The 19,563-nt window shown below is 37.9% G+C and overlaps 1 protein-coding gene across 1 annotated transcript; it reads right to left on the reverse strand.

The window, feature by feature from the left end:
* Nucleotides 1-2,291: 2,291 nt before the first annotated feature.
* LOC147620496 (uncharacterized) lies at nucleotides 2,292-18,254 on the reverse strand. Its single transcript, XM_086825323.1, has 6 exons — nucleotides 18,235-18,254; nucleotides 16,550-16,639; nucleotides 16,383-16,467; nucleotides 16,166-16,267; nucleotides 15,839-16,084; nucleotides 2,292-2,369 (listed from the first exon to the last, which is right to left on the reverse strand). Exons 1-6 carry the CDS (start codon nucleotides 18,252-18,254, stop codon nucleotides 2,292-2,294), a joined length of 621 nt encoding a protein of 206 aa, XP_086681449.1.
* Nucleotides 18,255-19,563: the final 1,309 nt, after the last annotated feature.

Genomic DNA, 19,563 nt, shown 5'->3' on the forward strand with positions numbered 1-19,563 from the left:
ATGGCTTCCTCCAAGAGGGTAATTTGAACTCCTGCCATACTGTAATTGTTGCATGCACCATCGAGGTTGTTGTGGTCTCCATCGTTGCTATCCGCCTCTCTCTCTCTCTCTCTCTCTCTCTCTCTCTCTCTCTCGTCATGTGGTTCATTTTGTGTTTAGGTAATGTCAATAGTACTATACAATACTATACTAAGTGTTTAGGCAATGTCAATAGTACTATACAATACTATACTAAGTGTTTAGGCAATGTCAATAGTACTATACAATACTATACTAAGTGTTTAGGCAATGACAATAGTATTGGAAAATACTATACTTAGTTCTCCTTGGTAGAACTATAAGGAGTACTTCATCAACTTGTACTATACTAAAAAAGTACTACAACATATACTACGCTAGTTTAGTTGGTGCTTAGGCAATGACTATAGTACTATACTATGCTTCCTTTGGTAGATTTGTGAGCAGTAGTGTACTACACTAACATTACTTTGCCTAGTAAGTACTGTAGTAACACATGTGCAGTATTGTACCATACTAACAAGACTTTACCTTGTACGATAGTAATTCATGTGTAGTTTTATCCTATACTAGAACAATACTTTGCCTTGCACAGTAGTAATTCATGTGTAGTCTTGTACTATACTAATAATACTTTTCCTTCACACAATAGTACTTATTTATAAAAACTATTTAGTGCTAGTGAATAATTTCTTGAGATTTCTAAACGGTGTACCTAAATTATGTCATATTTATAGCCAATATTATACTATTTATGTAAAAAGTATAAGCTAGTACTATACTAATTATTTGGACAGTGCACTCGGGGGGTGCACTACTAAGAAACCCTATGTATCACGTGCGATCAAGGGGTATTTAAAAAACCCCTTACGTGTAAATTTTTTATGAATAAAAAGACCTCTTTTTCTTTATGGACTTATGATTTCTTTTTCAAATTTGATTTAAAAACCCCTTATGTAAATGTATTTATGTAAATTTACCTTAAAATTTTAAATTAAAAAACCCCTTCTGTAAATGTATTTATTTTTTTCAAATCGATTAAAAAAACTCTTTTGTAAATGTATTTATGTAAATTTACCTTAAAATTTTGAATTAAAAAACCCCCTCATTTGAACTCACGTGCTATACTTACATATTTTTAGGTAAATCCCCCGAGACATTGCTTGGGACCTTAATTTCAGGACTAGGGCACTGTACTATGCGCAATAGCTTGTACTTGGAGTCCTACAACAAAAGTATTAGTGATGGGTATTAGTAAAACTATTATGGGTATTAGTACAATTGTGATATTAGTGCATTCCTATGACACCAATGTACTTTGCAACAATTACTATAAAAGTGAAATAGTAAAAAGTAATCAAATTGGAAGGAGAACCTACCACATTTAGAGTCTTCTTATAATAGTTTGAAACATTCACTAGATTTAGTCCATTCATGTTAATGTATGGTTTCCAACCCTGAGATCTCCTGTGGCCATAGGGTGTGGCCATAGGGCTATAAAAGGAGAAGATTTAGTCTATCAAGGGTTTCCTTTAAGACATGCAAGATATGCTAAAAGTAGCAAGAAATAGAATTCATAGTGCACAAGGTCGTGCAAAAATGTATACTGAGACAAGAGCCGCAGAGAAGTGACCTTTGAAGAGGGTGACTTTGTTTTCTTGAAAGTCCCTGCTGCGAAGTTGGAGACTCTCAAAACAGGAAAGTGTCAAAAAATTTCTCCTAGATATTGCGATCCATTCAAAATCCTTAAGAAGATTGGTAGCATAGCATACAAACTTGAGTTTCTAGAAAGCTCTCCTTTTTCATGTCAATAGACTTCAAAAAACAGTTGATCATAAGGAGAACATAGTTATTCCTAAAGTTTTGGTAGAACTTCTTGAACCACTGTCTATTCCACACGAAACTAAAAAGATTCTAGAATTCAGGGATCGGAACACAAGGCATACTGTGTACCAAGAGGCACTTGTTAAATGGAAAGACAGGGAACAAGAAGCATCTACATGGGATCGTTTAAATACGCTAACCAAGAACTACCTAGAGTTCTTTTTTAAACGAAAAAACTCTTCTTAAGGGGGAGGTAACGTCGCGTATCATGTAATGCACATGAGGCTTGATCGAGCTTTGAGTATGCACGCCAGAGTGCATGTAGCGGCGAGTAAGTCCGAGGTTCAGGGGTGAGTCATCCGGGTCAGAGTACCGTGGCTAGCTAGGCTAGTGTGGGCAAGAAAGCCACTACATATAGCCAGGTGGGATGGGTACATGCGCATTTGGCTCTATGGCTGAAGGCCTTCTCTTCCTCTACGTAGCTGCAAAGTACCCATGTTATCGAGAGCATATGATAGGGTCCTACTCTGGACCCATAACAAAGCCACTAGCACTAGATCCTGATCTCTTGCTTTGGCATCATGGAGGTAAAGGAATGTAGATACACTATGTGCCATCATCACCAACGACACTGATATTTGGTAATGACCACATACTACGACAAACTATACCACCAGATACTACTCTTGCTTTGGCATGGAGGCAAAGGAATGCAGAGACACTACATGCCAAAGTCACTGATATTTGGTAATGACCTTGATTCAACATACTAACATAGCTTCTGAAGCATGGCAAGTTTTTAAGAACTAGTATAGGATGCAGAATCATACAAGTTTTTAAAACCTTAAGAATTAGCTTGTAATAGAAAGGCATTTTGATGGAGAAGCAGTAGAGCAGTTCATATTGAAGATAAAGAAGATGCAAGATCAAATATGGTGATAGTGTGGAACCACTAAGACCAGTGCCAAATTAACATGAAGATACATCAAAATGTTACCCCTGAAGTATGATATTTTGGTGACCTCACTAACATACAGGTGTATAACCTGCCTCTTACTTTTGAGGAGTTTAACACAATGCTGGTAGTGATGCTATATTCTTTTCAATGCAAACAAAGACAAGGGAAAGGACTCTGGTAAACCCAATGCTTGTGAGAAGAAGAAATCAAAGGCAAAGTGTTTCTACGCGACATGGTCATGTGGTCAAATCATGTAGAGAGACTGAAGAAAGAAGATGAGAAGAATAACACTTTGAGCCTTTGAAGAAGGAGTCCAAGAATAGTGCTTAAGCAAAATTGGAGCTATATGTGTCAATATAAGAAATATGTGCAAAGGTAGAACATTCCTCAGCATCATCAAATGGTTCATAAATCATCGATAGTGGCCTACTCGACATATGACCATTCAAAAGGGCTAGTATACCTCCCTTAAGACTGTGGGGGAGTCCATCCTAGTTCCTCAATTTCCAATGGTTCATGGATTAGGGACACTGACACATCTTGGCATATGACCGGTCAAAAGGGCTAGTATACCCCCTCAAGGTTGTGGGTATATCACCCTCAAGAATTTGGGGGAGTCCATCCTAGTAGTGGTTAGAAACAATGCCAAATGCCCAATCATGGTTTCAGGTACCATTTCATTTTTAGAAGTTGTCCCCAATGCCCTATATGTGCTAGGCATCAAGAGGATAATCTGTTGTCAGAGTTGTAGCCATTAGCTGATCATGACTTGAAGGTTCTCTTCAATAAGAATGGTGAATTCATCATAGATTCCAGTAAAAATGTTGTTGAGAGAGGAATCTAGCACAACAACTTATATGAGTTATCCGATTTTATAACCCAAGCCAATGTCATAATATGAGAGCTATGGCATGAGAGATTTGGGCATTGAGCTTTGCAGTCTTAAAAGAGATGCAAAGGTTTAGGATTGTGGCACATCTTGTATGATGGGCAAGAAACATCGGCATGCATTTCCAAAAGAAAGCAAGAATTGTGCACAAGCTCCTCTAGAGCTTGTACATGATGCAAATCTTAGTGGTAAAAGGCCAACATTGCCTTAGGTGCTTCTTCCTACTTCCTATTACTGTTTGATGACATTAGTAGGAAGATGTGGGTGTATTTTCTTTGGGGTAAGCTTGAAGCTTTTGGAATTCAAAATATGGCATAGCTTGGTAGTGAATGAGACAAGAAAGAGGCTAAAGAAGTTTGAATAAGTCGAGGAGAAGAATTCACATCAAGTGAATTTTCCTCCTTGAATAAATCAAGGAGGAGAATTCACTAGATTGAGGACGATAATTCATATCAAGTGAGTTTACTGCCTACTGCAAGCAGCACATGATCAAGAGGGATATGAAAGTTGCTCTACACAACGAAATGGTGTTATAGAGCACAAGAATTGCATAGTTGTAATGTCATAGAGTATGATCAAAGGAATGCATAATTCTTTTTGGGCTAAGGAGGCAATTAACATTATAAGAGTTACACAAAGTTAGTTGAGGGCATGACACCTTAATAGGATTATTATGGTAGGAAACCTTCAATTGCATATTTCAGGACATTTAGGTGTGACTATTTTGTGCATGTTCTAGACTCATCTAGAACCAAATGAGATTCCTTCCCCTGTCTCTCTCTGTTTCTTTCATTAAAACTCCTCTCTCTCTCTCTCTCTCTCTCTCTCTCTCTCTCTCTATCTCTCTCTCTCTCTCTCTCTCTCTCTCTAATGCAAGGGAGAATGTGTTAAAAATAAAAAATCAAAAGTTTAAAATTGAATATAAAATAAAAAACCCCACTTCTTTCCCATTCTAACCCTCAAGCTTGCCACATGGGATGGGGGCGGGGCAGGGTCTTTTTTTAAAGAAGGTATAAAAATTTTCCAAATTCTAAAAAAAAACTCCATCTCTCCCTCATCCCTACTAGCAAGCTCTCCACTTGATATGGGGGATCGGTGGCTTTAAAAAATTTTGGATTTTGGATTTTATTAATATATATATATATATATATATATATCTCCCTTGCCATACATCGCTCCCTCCCTCTCTCTCTCTCTCTCTCTCTCTCTCTCTCTCTCTCTCTCTCTCTCTCTCTCTCTCGTTGTTAAAACATGAGAAATTAATGAAAAAAATCTAAAATACATAAAAATCATTTAAAATAAAACCAAGCCCTCCTCCATCCTAAGTGGTGAGTTCTCGCCACACTTGGGATGGGGAAGGGGTGGGTAACATCTTTAATTTATTTTTTCTAGTATGAAAACTTCTCCATCTCTCTCTCTCTCTCTCTCTCTCTCTCTCTCTCTCTCTCTCTCTCTCTCTCTCTCTCTCTCTCTCTCTCTATGTTTGTCTTTGGTGGTGGTGTAAAAGAGAGAGGGAGGGAAAAGAGGAAAGAGGGATAGGGAGAGAGGGAGGGCAAAAGAGAGAGGGTAGAGAGGGCCTCACAACTGGGAGAGAGAGAGAGAGAGAGAGAGAGAGAGAGAGAGAGAGAGAGAGAGAGAGAGAGGAAAGATTTTAAATATTGAAACTCTTTCCCTCTCTCTCTCTCTCTCTCTAATTGAATATATATATATATATAACCCCACCCCTCCCCCATCTGAAGTGGCAAAGCTCTCCATTTGGGATGGGGAGGTGAGTACTTTGACATTACGGGGTAGAACAACCAAAGTAAGATGGGTCTTGCCTAACATTATGCAAAGAAATTAAGGGAACCATACTTAACTCAGATGGGAAGACATGAAAGCTTACCTCAGATAAAGGTTTTGTCCCCCATAATTCCAAGAGGATAAGATGAATGAATTTATAGAATTATCTCAGGTAAGGAAATCCATCAAAGTATACCATCAGTCTTATGCTTCTACGATGATGGATGATGAGACCCTTATTCATCGATTTGTGGTTGGTTAGATCCTCCTCTAGATAGTCTAGTGAAGAGTGTGAATCCCTCTTTCATAGCTGAAGTAGTGAGAATGGTTGAGGATTTTTCACAAGATTTTCCTAAGGAGATAGCCTAGAAGAAACCCTTTTTTCCCCCTCCCTTGAAGAGAGCCCCATCTAATTCCAGGTGTGATGACCGAAGCCAAAGAGAAATTAGGGACCGGATTAGAGCCAAGCCTCAAAGGCCATTGGGCTCAGAGGCTAGGATTACTACCTTAGGATGCCTTGAGAATAAGTATAGTTTTAGCTCATGAAGGAGCATAAATGTTTCAAATGCCAATCGTCACTATAGCAGGTCACTTAACAAATGATTATCCAAAGGTACATATTGTTGTTACCTTTTTTCGACTTTGCTCCAAGATCCTGCTATTACCTAAGGCTTGTAGTTTTAGCCTAGAGAAATCAAGGACCCCCTTTCTCTCAGAACTTAAGAAATCAGAGGAGGCCACTTCTAGCCTAGTCATCATCAACAACATTTAATACCATTATAGTAGCTGGATAGGAGGAACAAAAGGAAGAAGAAAGGAGAATTCATGTTATCATGGGTTAAAATCAAAAGCTTTTAGTAATACAAACCTCAACCTATTTCCAAGTAATGATTTTAAGCTTTTGGTTGATTTAGGAAGCATTCATTCATTCATTTCACTTAGATGCTTGCATAAACTAGTAATCAACGAAAAGCAGAGTAAACTAAGAATTATCTAGTTGAGAGATTATTTTCATGCACTATGAGATAGATGTGATTCATCACTCCTTAAATGGGAATCTAATAGAATTTAAGTTTAAAATTTTATACTCAAGCATATATGATGGGATTCTTGGGATAGACTAGCTAACGTAGAATATCAACTTGACATCTAAAGGGGACTATTTCTTTCATGGATCTTCACAAGAACAAGGTGCAATAGATTGAAGTAACAAGAGCTCCTACCCTATAACTTATAAAGGCATCTAAGATATTGAAGTAACTTAAGAAGTAGAAAATTTGTAAAGAAGTAGATAATTTATGTTGTTAAGCTTAATCGTACAAGAAAAGAGTCAGATACTTAGGCATATGTGATGGGATTATTGAGATAGACTAACTTACATAGAATATCAAGTTGACATCTACTATTATAAGGGGACTATTTCTTTCATGGATCTTTATAAGAATAAGGTATAATGGATTGGAGTAACTAGAGCTCCTACCCTATAACTTGTAAAGGTGTCTAAGCTATTGAAGGAATTGAAGAAGTAGACGATTTATGAAGACTTAAGAAGAAGTAAACAATTTATGAAGGGACTTAAGAAGTAGTCAGTTTATGTTGCTAAGCATAATACTACAAGAAAAGAGTCAAATATTAAGGAACCCAAATGGTTAAGTGAGCATGTTGACATATTTTCTAAAGATTTGTCCAAAATGCCATTGACTCATGAGGTAGATTATGAGATATAAATGATACTTGGAGCTCATCCAACTTGCAAAAAGAGCTTATAAGATGGTGGGTTCCTAAAAGCAATTGAACTCAAGGAACAATTGAGGTAACTATTGGAGCAAGGCTTTGTGCAACCCAGTGTATTGCCTTAGGGCACCCTTCTTTTTTAGAAAAAGAAGGATAGGACTCTCGAACTTTGCATTAATTTATCAAAGGTTGAATCAAGTCACCACATTAAGAAAAAATAACATATTTCTAGAATAGATAAGCTATTAAAATGATTACATGGAGCTCAGATATTTTTAAAGATTAACTTAAAGTTAAAGTACTATTAGATTAGGATTAAGGAGCATGATATTCCTAAGATGGCTTTTAATAAATGCCAATATATACATAATAAGTTCACAATAATGCCATTAAGATTAACTAATGTCCCTAGTACCTTTAATTGATTGATGCACAAAATTTTCAAAAGCATCTGGATGATTTTGTTTTAGTCTTATTTGATGATATTCTTGTCTATACCAAGAATGTTACAGATCATTAGAAGCATGTGCATAAAGTCTTGGAAACCCTCACAAAGCATATGCTTTTTTGAGAGTCAAAGACCAAGCTTATGACCTTTCACTTCCTCAGTACTTTTACTTCCTTCATACTTGAAAGCCCATAATGTTTTTCATGTGAGCTTATTAAAAGATATATCCCAAATTCAAGTCATACATTGGATAATGATCAGGTTTGCTTTTCTCACCCAAGGTCCCAAAGTCAATTTTGGATGTTAGAGAAGATCCCCTTAAAACAGGATCTTAAAAGAATATTTAATTAAATGGAAGTTCTCAAGATGCTACTTGGGAGAAAGAGGAAATATGCTACTTGGGAGAAAGAGGAAATATGATCCCCAATTTGTGAGACGTAGACATCTCAGATCTTCAAGTGGGAGAGAATGTAAGATCCATCTATGAGGAGCTGATAAAATAAACAAGTGTTAGGATATTATAATATGAGACCCTCTACCCTCAGTTGATTACGCTACCATAGATAAAGGGGTAGGGGTCTCACATGTATATAAATATAACACAGACACACACACACACACACACACACACACACACACACACACACATCTAAAGACCATATTAGGGAGTTTGGGAAATCCCATTACTTTGGGAAATTTCTTCTCAATCTACTTTTTGGTGTATCTTGAGCATACTAATTCCAAAGTTATCGAAGAATGTGGATTTAAAACCTTTTCTTCAAGAGCTTTCCAACGATATGTCACCATGCCCCCCATTTTTTCATCTTGCAAAATGAGAATTGGGACTTTCCCAAACTCGCTAATATGGTATTTAAATTTATATATATATCTACACACACACACACACACACACACACACATATGTATGTTATATATATGGCATACATACATATATGTATGTATATACTAATACATTACATATACATATATAATTAACATACGTATATATATACATATGTATATATTATATATATTACACATGCATGTATATGTAACATATGTATATGTGTGTGTGTGTGTGTATGTATGTATGTATATGTGATATATATAATACATATATACATACATACATATATACATATATATGGGTGTTTGTACAATAAGGGTCATCACTTTGGGATTGTGTCGGGTGGATGGGACACCTTTGTTGATGTAGTTTGATCAAGTTATGCTTCCAATTGCATCATGCCAAGTGGCAATCAACAGAGTCTTCAAAGGTAACTCAACTGAGTTACCACCCTTTCCACTTGGGACACCAATGACCACATAACTTGATCGAATTACATGGTGGACATCCACAAAGACAATGTGTAACTCAACCGAGTTGCTTGGTGGACATCCACGTACATTCCCTCAAGTTAGGAGGTGAACACGGTGGACATCCACATAACTCTATTGAGTTATCAAGTTACACGGTGTGGACATCCACGTAGGTATCACATAACTCAATTGAGTTACGTGGTGGGACGTCCACCATGTAACTCGATTGAGTTCCATGGTGGACATCCACCATGGAACTCAATCGAGTTATGAGCTACCTATGTGGAATTCCACCATGTAAGTCGATCGAGTTACTTAACAACCCATGGCATTCATGTGCATCAAGCATGCATTCCAAAATCATTGCATAGAATGCACAATTTAAAAATCATTGCATAGAATGCCATTTAAAAATCATTGTGCATAGAATGCACAATTTAAAAAACTATATTTTTCATGTAACTCGACCAAGTTACGTGGATACTTACTAATGCTTGATGGAAATGAGTTATTTGAATGCATGGTAGGCATTTCAAAAAAACATACAATTTCCACGTAACTCGATCAAGTTATGTAAATACTGATTGAATGGGCCACGTGTGCAATGTTACCCAATTTATTTTTATCGGTATTTTCATGGAACTCAATTGAGTTATGCGGATAATCATTAGATGATTTACACTACCATATGAGGTCTAATTTTTTTCATAATTTTCATGTAACGCAATTGAGTTATGTGGCAATAACCAATCGCTTATTGACACGTCTCTTGTGTCAAAAAACTTAACCCTAACTTGATCGACGTATAAAAATCCCCCTCCCCTCCCATTCTCACTGTTCACTCTTAGAGCTTCCTCTCTTCCTAATCTATATTATTTTTTCACTTAATCATTCACTTAATCTTTATTGGATATTTTGATCACTTCCACACCTAGGTTACTGTCCCTCCCTTGTGTCCCTTCGAGTTATTGACACATACCCGACTTTCAAGTGTTGAGGCTCTTGGATCTTAGGTTGGGGCCAATGTATGGCTTGCCATAGAGAGCATCCCATGTGGTGGTGCGGCTATTTTTGCATATAATGCCTACCTATCTTTTATTTTTTTACTTACATGTATGTTAATGTATCATGTATTTTCGCTATGTATATTTTTCATGCTTGCTTTTTCACAAACACACCATACAATAGAGCCAACATTATTCATAGGTAGTGCAATGACTAGATATAAGAAGAGGTCGACCATATGAGGTTGAGGAAGGAGCAGATGAGGGTAAAAATGAGGGACTAGAAACAGAGGTTGAGGAGGTCATATACGAGTAAATCTAAGACCTTGAAATTATAAGCAAAAATGCTATCCAGATGATGAATTCGAATGTGGTTGATATGATTTTAAAATTCTGGTTGAGAATTGATGAGTTGATTTGGATTTTGATTGAAAAATGATGTTTCCTGAATTTTGGTTGAAAACACATAGTAGAGAATATGTTGAGAAATGTGGTACCATAAAGCATAAGGAAGAAACAGGGAGTGAGTTGAGTGAGCCAAGAAAGAGCAAAGCCTAGCATGAAGACACATGAGCAAAGAGAATTATCCCACATTGATGTACAAGCCCAAGGGTGTACCTCCTCATATAAAAGGGTCCATTTCAAGCAATGAAATATGAAGAAAGCTCTCAAGCCTCTTTATGAGTACAAGTCTCAATCTTGTAACCTAATTGTTCTTGAGTATAAGCTTAATTAGTTTAGTAGTTAATCATCATGTTTAAGCTTAGACATCACCCACCTTAGATTTTCTTAAGCACTAGATAAATGTATGATTAGTACTAATCACCATAATCATGCACATGATACCATGACTCTCAACAGTATAGAGTCGAGCACTTCTTTCAGTAGCCTTAACATATTGCTCGTAGTTGAGGAGTGCACAATCCCCTATCTTTCTCTATATCCTTGGCCTCCTTCTGAGATTCTAGCATAATGACCATTCATTTGCTGATGCCCCATAGATTCTACATGAGGGAGAGTGCTCATTTGTTTTCATCCCCTCAATGTGATAGGGGTATACACACTAAGATGTGGTCATTTCTTCCACCTCTTTTGCATCTCCCTCTAGCCTGGTGAAATACGTTAAAGGCCCAATGTGCAAATATGATATTGACTTAGCTACCTACTATTGAGTTTTGGGCATTGTTGATCCGAAGTTTTCCCTAGCATAGCAAAGAGTGATCCATAAACAGGGAGGTCGGGGTCTCTCACATGACGTGAGAGGACTTGTTGGATATTACTCGTTACTCTCGGAGGAGGGCTTTGAGGAGTGAGCAAAGCTGGAGTGGAGTTAGACAGAGTTTCAAATAGTGTTACAAGCTACACCATCCCTCCCGTAATGCAAAGAAAAATTCTCACCTTAACTTGTCATGGGGTACTTTCCGGTGTCCAAACTTGTATCTCGGTAGACTCCAAGCTTTGCTAGTGGTAGATAGCACCACTCTCTTGCCTCCTCCTCAAGTTGTCACCATGAGGTTGCCATGGTTCTCCACAAGGACATTCACTCCTCTCAACTCTCACGCTCAAGAGCACAAGCATTTAAGAAACATGCACCACTCTCTCCTCTCAACTCTGTCTCTCTCACACACACACTATGGACAAACAAGAGAGCAAGGAGATAAGACTAAACTCAATTGGCACAAAGAGAGAGCATGTCTTGCATTATGAGAAGAACATTATTTATTCATTTGTCCCTTATTCACACTTGGGTGCCTAAAACTTAATAAAAGATAGACTCGATGGTTACAAATTACATGGTTTTATGGCATAGCCAACTATTCTCATAATTACAATCTTTAGAGTGCCATTACATGACACTTATTATGCTGTCTCTCATGTGTAATGGAGAGAGACTAAGTTAATCCCAAAATGGTTAACATCCCCCTCTACTTGATGTAGATTCTATCCTTAGAATCTATTTTCATAGGGCTTGCTATCCCAGTATTCCTTGTAGCGGCTTTTTTTGTGTCTAGAGGACACATAGTGTACAGTGCAAGAAGTGCAATGATCACCAGAAGTTTGTGTCAATCATGTCTTCAAATGTTGTGTGCATATAAGAGGGAAGGTAGCGTAGGCGATGAATGTCCATGAGAAGGATGATGAGCATAAAAAATCTAGCTATGGCTACAATTATTGGATCAGGAATGAGTTGCCACATGCATGGATAGTTGGTGAGCATATATACTAGCACTACTGATTAAGGGACTCAAAAGTGTTGTGCTTAAAGTATGGAAAATTGTATATAAATTGCGGGTCACGAGCACACTTTTTGTAGAATTCCCTAGGTGTAAATATTCTTTTGAGATCGGCATATATAAGGGGTCCACTCATCATCGCAAGCACCAGAGATGCCATGTAGATGTCAAAATATTCTTTGATGGTGGTGAGGAAAGGCAATCTCTAGGCTTGTTGGGGATACCAAAGTTGGTAAGTGCAACCTGGGCGCATCAACCTCCACTTGAATATTCTTGTAGCCTCCTCCACTGCTTGTATGTGTGGGAAAGTGACTCAACCGAATTCTCATGCCTCCACTACTTGTATGCATGGGAAATCATAAGAAAATCTGCCAACCATGGGTTGGCTAGTCTTGAGCTGCGGCGTGCGACATTAGACCATAAGGTCTCTTGTTGCTCCATTTTCCCCAGCTCTCTATCTTATGGCTTGTCACCCACTAAAGGGTATGGTACATATGAAGGATGAAACCCTATTGCATAGGCCTCATCTTAGAGAGGAGTGGTTGGGTTGAATGGGTTTATCTACAGTAGGGCATGTGCATCAAGTAAGGGTTCAAAAGGGGATTCCGAACCATGATAATTTTCTCATATTCTAGGGCTAGGAGATCTAGGATGGGATCTATAGGAGGACCCGCCACATCTTACTCATGTGGAAAAGGATTGGCTTCGGCTCTAGCTAGCGTCTAGTGGTTCCTCAACGAGAGGGTTAGTGGGAAAATCAAAAGATGTGTTAGGAAAATCTCTCTCTTTTAGTGGTGCATGGGGGTCATCTATATTTTTGTTTTCATAAATAGTAGATAAATAGGAAGTTATAGGACTAAACACTGAGTAGGTTTTGTCCTCTATATCATCCCTCTTATCCCCATCCCCATCATTGGAAGGCGATGGTGGCTTCTTGGTGATGAATAAATGATCCTCTTCCTCCCAGAGTACCCCAAGGAATGTGGGGTACTCTATGTGATTTTGGCCAAGTCATATATTAAGCTTGTTTAATAGAGTTTGTAAATGTGCACAAATTATGTCAAAAAGGAAAATAATTCCATATGGATGATAAATTTTACTATTATGTAAGAGGAGGTGTTGGTGTGTGTCCCAAGCCTCTACCCAACCATGCGTTAGCATCCATGTTAAGCCTTCTTATAGTTTAGGGAGGGGAGCGACATAAGAGCTAGGAAGAGATGGTAGCATTAGGTCAATGGGTTCCTCCCCTTTGCTAAAGTTAGTAGAATGTATAAGCACCCAGCATCAAGATTTAGAATTGAGCACTATAGGATGTAGGGGATATATATACATAGATTGTGCCTCTTGAAGTTTGAGGGTCCCTGTAAAGATAGCCATAATAATAGTGGGGTTTGCATAGCATGTAATATTTTGGTGAATTAGTCATTAGGGAAAAAGGGAGCTCATTTTGGGGCCTTTTACGGTTTGGAAAAATAAGCTCTCAACCAATGAACAGAGGGCCAACGTAACGTTGGAAATTCATAAAAATAAAAGAAAATAGATAAAAGAAACAATATTTTATGTAGGTACAAGCGTGCTACATTAATGTGGAGATTGGTTTTTTATTCTCACAAGATCTTTGGACATGAAGATAGAATCTAGTCTGACATTTTCTCTGACAAGGGCCTTCCCGCTTCCACCTCCCTTTGAACTTTGAATTGTTGTGCTGCCTTTCCTTCGAAAGGTCTACCATTCTACACCACTGCCTCATTGTGCAGCAACCTCTTCTTTTCCAAAACTGCTCCCTTGATCCAGCTTGGCTTAGAGTAAGATGTTTCTTGTCAACTATAAATCTGCCTACTTTCTCTTTCTTGAAACTTCACTTTGTTATCTTGTTTACATTACTTTGCTGTGGTTACAGATTCACAAGGTATCCATGGTGAATAAAAACTATGGTCGTTCTTGTGGAAGACGCTCTGTGGATGATAATGCTATGAACGCAGAATTATACCACACATCCTTACCCCGTCGACCTGCTTCTTCTATTTCTTCGGTAGAGAATTCAAGTACAGTCAAAACGGAAGGAACTTGGGAAAGGTTTACTGTTTCGAAAGGAGCATGGGTGCTCATGCAACCTAGTAAAAGAAAGAGACCCCAGACAAAAAATATTTTCTTGGTATCATGGAAGGGAAGAGTACGAGATTTTAAAATCACCAGAGGAAAGATATCGGTGAAAGAAGTTTTGATTCAGCATGTGTACATGCATAAAGAACTTGTCTTGCGAGACTATCCAAATGATCTTCCGCAACACAGGCCTAATTGTATATTTTTCTATTGTGGTTTTGTTCTTTATGAGGTGCATGGATTTTTAAGACAAAGCTTTCTTTCTTTGCTTATTGATATTCTTGTGTTATTTTATTTCAGATTTATACCCTTCATCGTATGAGACATGGCAAAACATCGATTGTATTCTGGGATTTATAGATGTTTTGCATGGATCGATAGGAGAACAACAATACGAAGGTCGATGTGCAACAGAGCTAGCTCAATCCGGTATATTTTTTACTGATCATTTTTATCAGTTGTGCTGGACAATGCAAACACACATGGTGTGTTAAGAAAACAAGACCTTCCAGCATGGAATTCAGTGGATTGGCCTCTCCCACATTTTAGTGTTACAGAGGCATATAGAGCCAAGCTTTTCAAAGAAGTACAGAAAGCTCTGAGGCCCAATATTGCCACAAGGATAATAAAAATTTCTTTGTGCATGCCTCTCACAGTTTTTGTAGACTTGTTTAATACCTTTCCAGTGAAGGTTTCAAAAACAATGTTCACAGTTAAAGCAACAAGTCTGGCATGCATGCCACAATTTTTGGATAAAGATTGGGATAAGAAGACATGTAGTTCAGTGTTTTGTGAGGTTGTCCAACCTTCTATGCAACTGAAGTACATGGTTGCATCACAAAATTTCATTTTTTCTTTTTATTATAAGCGCAGTCGAATGCTAGGTACAAAACTAGTCCCAATGGATCAAGATGAAGATTCTTTTGGTGCAGAAAATAAACTTCTTGATATTGATGTTGTTGAGAATGGCGATGTGCTAGTCAATATCACATTAAGACAATGTTGCTCCCTAGCTCAATTGCACAATGACATTCTATTTGAGACAGAAGGTTCTATTTCAAAGGACTTTTTATTTATCTACAACAATAAGAAGGTATACCATGTGACTTATCCTAGTCTCATTAAGCACTGCTATTAGTTTACTTTACCCTATTGTTTCATATTGCTTTTTTGCAGGTGCTCAAAAGAAGAGAGAGATCAATAAAATGCAAAGACATTGAAAATTTGAAAATTGAGATAACACAGACTCCATAAACAAAGGTATTATATTCAGAAATATAAAATTCTGTACAGAAGTGTTTAATTACATATGTAGAACATATTCTTGACAACAATTTTCTATTTATCTACAGGCTGATCTAGAGGCTGCTCTACATGGTCCAAGCTCACCGTATCATCTTTATTTGGAGAATCTACTTTCTGTTGCTCCATCTTGTCGTGTACAGTCTCTTGGTGCTGCTCCATTGTCTCCTCTACTGCCCCTGGAGCATCTGTTTGCTGCTGCTCCATCATTTCCTCAATAACATCAGCAGCAGTAGGTCCTTGTTCTTGTGGCTTCTCCTCATCAGCACTAGGTCCTTGTTCTTGTGGCACCACATCTGCATCATCTGTGTCATCAAGGTGTATGACACCTTCTCGGACTTTAGAGCTCTCACCTAACTCGACAGTAGCTGGTACAATAGGTTTGGGGAAGGCATACTTCAAAAACTTCCAAATTATATCAGCTCTGAAACTATACACATAGCTCGAGTTGAAGCTATCTTCTCTCATCTGCAATGAGATATGATGATTTAGAACACTTTGTACCAATATCAAATTTTTTGAAGCTAAATGAAAATTATTTTTTCTTACAAGCTCTGGCTGTCCTATCTCAAAATAGCTTGAAAGTATATATTTGGCACTAATCAGCACTCTCCAGCCACCACAGCTACTTGAATCATCTTGTTGTGGTGTCTGGATAGTTGGAAAGATATGTTAGAAACTGTTAATGTCTAAACAAAATAAAATTATTCAATAAGTTCAAAGGCATAGCATGAAATAGACATCAGTAGAGGGAACAACTTTCTACCTCTAAATCTATTGGCTCTATTGAATCCAAAAGATTGACATTAGGAGGACACTGATCCAATGCATCTAGAAGTCTTCTAATACAACTGCAATACATATAATTCAGTTAGTGTGCATTAAATCCAAATAATGAAGTTTAAAGTTAAAAATAGCACACAAACCACTTACAATTTAACCTCTCTGTGTGTGTTTCTAAGAGAGTTGAATAAAAAGCATTGCTTCTGCTGGATGTCAATACAAGCAAAGCTCCAGTGGTCACTGCATAAGGAAAAAAGTATTAAGAAATCAAAGGCTACAAGAGTACTCAATCTTGAAGGAAAATCCCAAAAGAAGCAGCCACACACATACTTGTTATGGTATGGAAGTAGCAAAATATCAACATGATCAAAATCACAGTGTCTGAACCAATTGGAAATATCCATGGGAGTTTCCTTTGGATCTCTTAACTTGAAGGAAATTGCAGGATCAATAATATAAACTGTATGCTGTACAGCATGGTTCAGCCAGCTTCTCATCATGCTACATTGGACAAAACAATAATTAAGGTAAGGTGTAAGGGAGGAGGTACAATAAGGATTGTTTTGCAAACAAATGTAAAATAAAAGACACTTACTAGAGCATTGCAAGAATGATAGTATCTGAGCAATACTCATTCTTATGAGCCAATGCTGCCAAGCATGCTTTTGTCAAGTCAAAATTATTCTCTGAAAAATCATCTTCAATATGGACAACTATGTTAGGGCCCAGCTCCTGCAACCTTCTCTGTATCTGTAGATCCATCTGTACAGTCTCCACATCTATAGCAGATTTGGATTCTTCTATTTGCTGCTTCAGTGACTCCTCATAAGCAGCTTTCCCTCTGGTGCTCATTGATGAGTGGGTCACTTCAACAACCTTCACCTTGTCTGCCTTCAATTTCCTTGTAGGTGGAATTAATAATATATCTCTCATTTTAATGTCCTGCCATTCCACAGGATGGACCAGCTTGTCATACCTCCACCTCACTCTGGACAATGTGTTGAAGTCCTTGGCCATCAGAGTTACCCTGTGAGCATGGGCTGCTACAAGCATTGCATCTTCAAAGTACTTCTCCAAGTAATCCTCTGCCATTTTCTGTAAGGAAAGAATGGCAGTCCTGTTCCACCTGAAACCAAGGTGCCAGCTATCACAAATTTCTCTCACTAGCCTCTGAAAAGGTGCCTTGGGGATTGCAAAGCCTATAGCTTTTTGCTGTTTCCTGATCTCCTTTAGTACACCAGCAGAATGCTTTAACCTCTTGGACTTTTACTGCAGCATGCTCATTGGCTTCCCCTTCCTGCCATGTGCAACTCTTCCTTTTGGAGGCACACTAGATTCCTTGACATCAGCCCCAGCTGCTGCTGCTGCAAGCCCTGGCCCCTTGCCAGACCTCCTTGCAGTTGCCTTGGTTCTTGCCATCACTCTGAAAAGGTCAATACAAAGCAATAGAAAAAGATTAGAAACATGGAGAACATAGAATGATAAAAGAAGGTGATGACAAAATGGATAAGGCAAAAATAAAAAATTTGCAACAAAACGCGATTATGATGATTTGAAATTTTAAACAGCTCAAAATCGCGTTTTTCTGCAGATATTTGAAACAACATGATATTGCATCCCTATAATGAATTCTCTATCTTTTCAACTATAAACAATATGTATTGAGTTTATAGAAGAACTATGCAGCCTTGAATAGCCTAGAAACTTACAAAATCACAATGAAATGGGTGGATGAAGAAGCATTTTAAAATTTGCAACAAAATGTAATTTGGACTATTTTGAGATTTCTAAAATCCTCTCCTCGCGTTTTGCTGCAAATTCTAGAGACAGCATACCTCAGCATGCCTTTAGTCATTTCAGTGTGTATACAGCTTGGTGCAACATGGATTGAGCCTATGGACATCAAGAAGAGATCAAACTCTCATTCAACAGGCCCAAATAAAAAGTCTTCCTGCTTCTACATGCAGTGGAGAAAATCTAAAAAATGCATATAATATTTATCATAATATGTAACCTACATCACATCAATCAGTTCCTTACTCTAATATACTATTAAACAAGAAGGAAAGGAAAAAGATTTTCTTACTAACCTGGAAGCTATCTGCAAGTGTGCTGTGCTGATGATGAGTATCCTGTGCTGGGTATGAACCTCTGCTGCTGGTCTGGATGCTGATGGTGTAGAGTAGGGAGGTAGAGATGCAAGAGAACTGAGTTAGGAGAGTAGATTATTACAAAATACAAATAAAGGAGTTATTAAATACCACACGTGTGAAATATAGTCGTTTTTTAACACGTGTGGGTCCCACCAGATCTTTTGGAATTTGAAATTTGTGGGTCACTTTTTGCCTTAGAAATTGTGCCAATCATGATTTCATAATTAGATCCATTAACACTTTTCCCTCCCCGTATTCCATCCCTACCAGCACCCTCCCATCATCCTTTTCTTTTCCACTTTTATCACTTTCTACCCAACATACTCCATCCACTCTGCAACCTGTCTGAAGACTACTACCATTACCAGATCTCCAGGTTACCAGTGCTACAGCTCAGTTTTGGAAGAGAGCAGGAGAATCTCCAGGGCTATTCCAACAGTATGGAAGAGGAAAAGAAAGGTCAGAGATCTATACCCTTTCCAATGTTTTCTGATATATATTTATTACATCTGTAGAATTCTTGAATCTCAGTGCCTAGAAATCTAGCAGATCACCCTAGGATTTGATTAGAGATGGATGTGAGTAGGATTTAGAATTTTGCAACAAAATGCGATTATAGTGGTTTACATTTTCCAAAAGCTCCAAATCGCGTTTTCCTGCAAATTCTGATATTTGTTTTAGTTTTCATTTTTTCCTCCTTCTTTTAATCTCTTTTGCCCTGGGGAATTCCTCCTGGTATCATTCACTGTCCTGAACATTGTGAGATATCCCTAGCATTTGATTGGAAATGGATATCAATAGAAATTTAGAATTTGCAACAAAATGCGAGGAGAGCACTTGACATTTTTCAAATGGATCTGCATCCCGTTTTGTTGCAAAGTCTTGTGTCTCTTTTGGTTTTTACTGTTTGCTCATTGTTTTGCTTTCTATGTCCATGGGGATGTCTTTCTTGATGATGAGAAAGGTTTTTGCTTTGGAACAGTTGATCCTCAGGCCCCTCCTTTCAAGAGG

This window comes from Cibotium barometz, chromosome 31 (assembly GCF_041138505.1).
Source record: "Cibotium barometz isolate CiBa-2024 chromosome 31, ASM4113850v1, whole genome shotgun sequence".
Classification (NCBI taxonomy): Eukaryota; Viridiplantae; Streptophyta; class Polypodiopsida; order Cyatheales; family Cibotiaceae; genus Cibotium; species Cibotium barometz.

Coding starts and splice junctions, on each gene's coding strand:
- LOC147620496 (XM_086825323.1), bottom strand. CDS start 18,254: ATGACTAAAGGCATGCTGAG. Junction 16,640..18,234: donor ATGACTAAAGGCATGCTGAG/GTATGCTGTCTC, acceptor TTCCTTATGCAG/TGACCACTGGAGCTTTGCTT. Junction 16,085..16,165: donor AGATAGGACAGCCAGAGCTT/GTAAGAAAAAAT, acceptor ATCTCATTGCAG/ATGAGAGAAGATAGCTTCAA.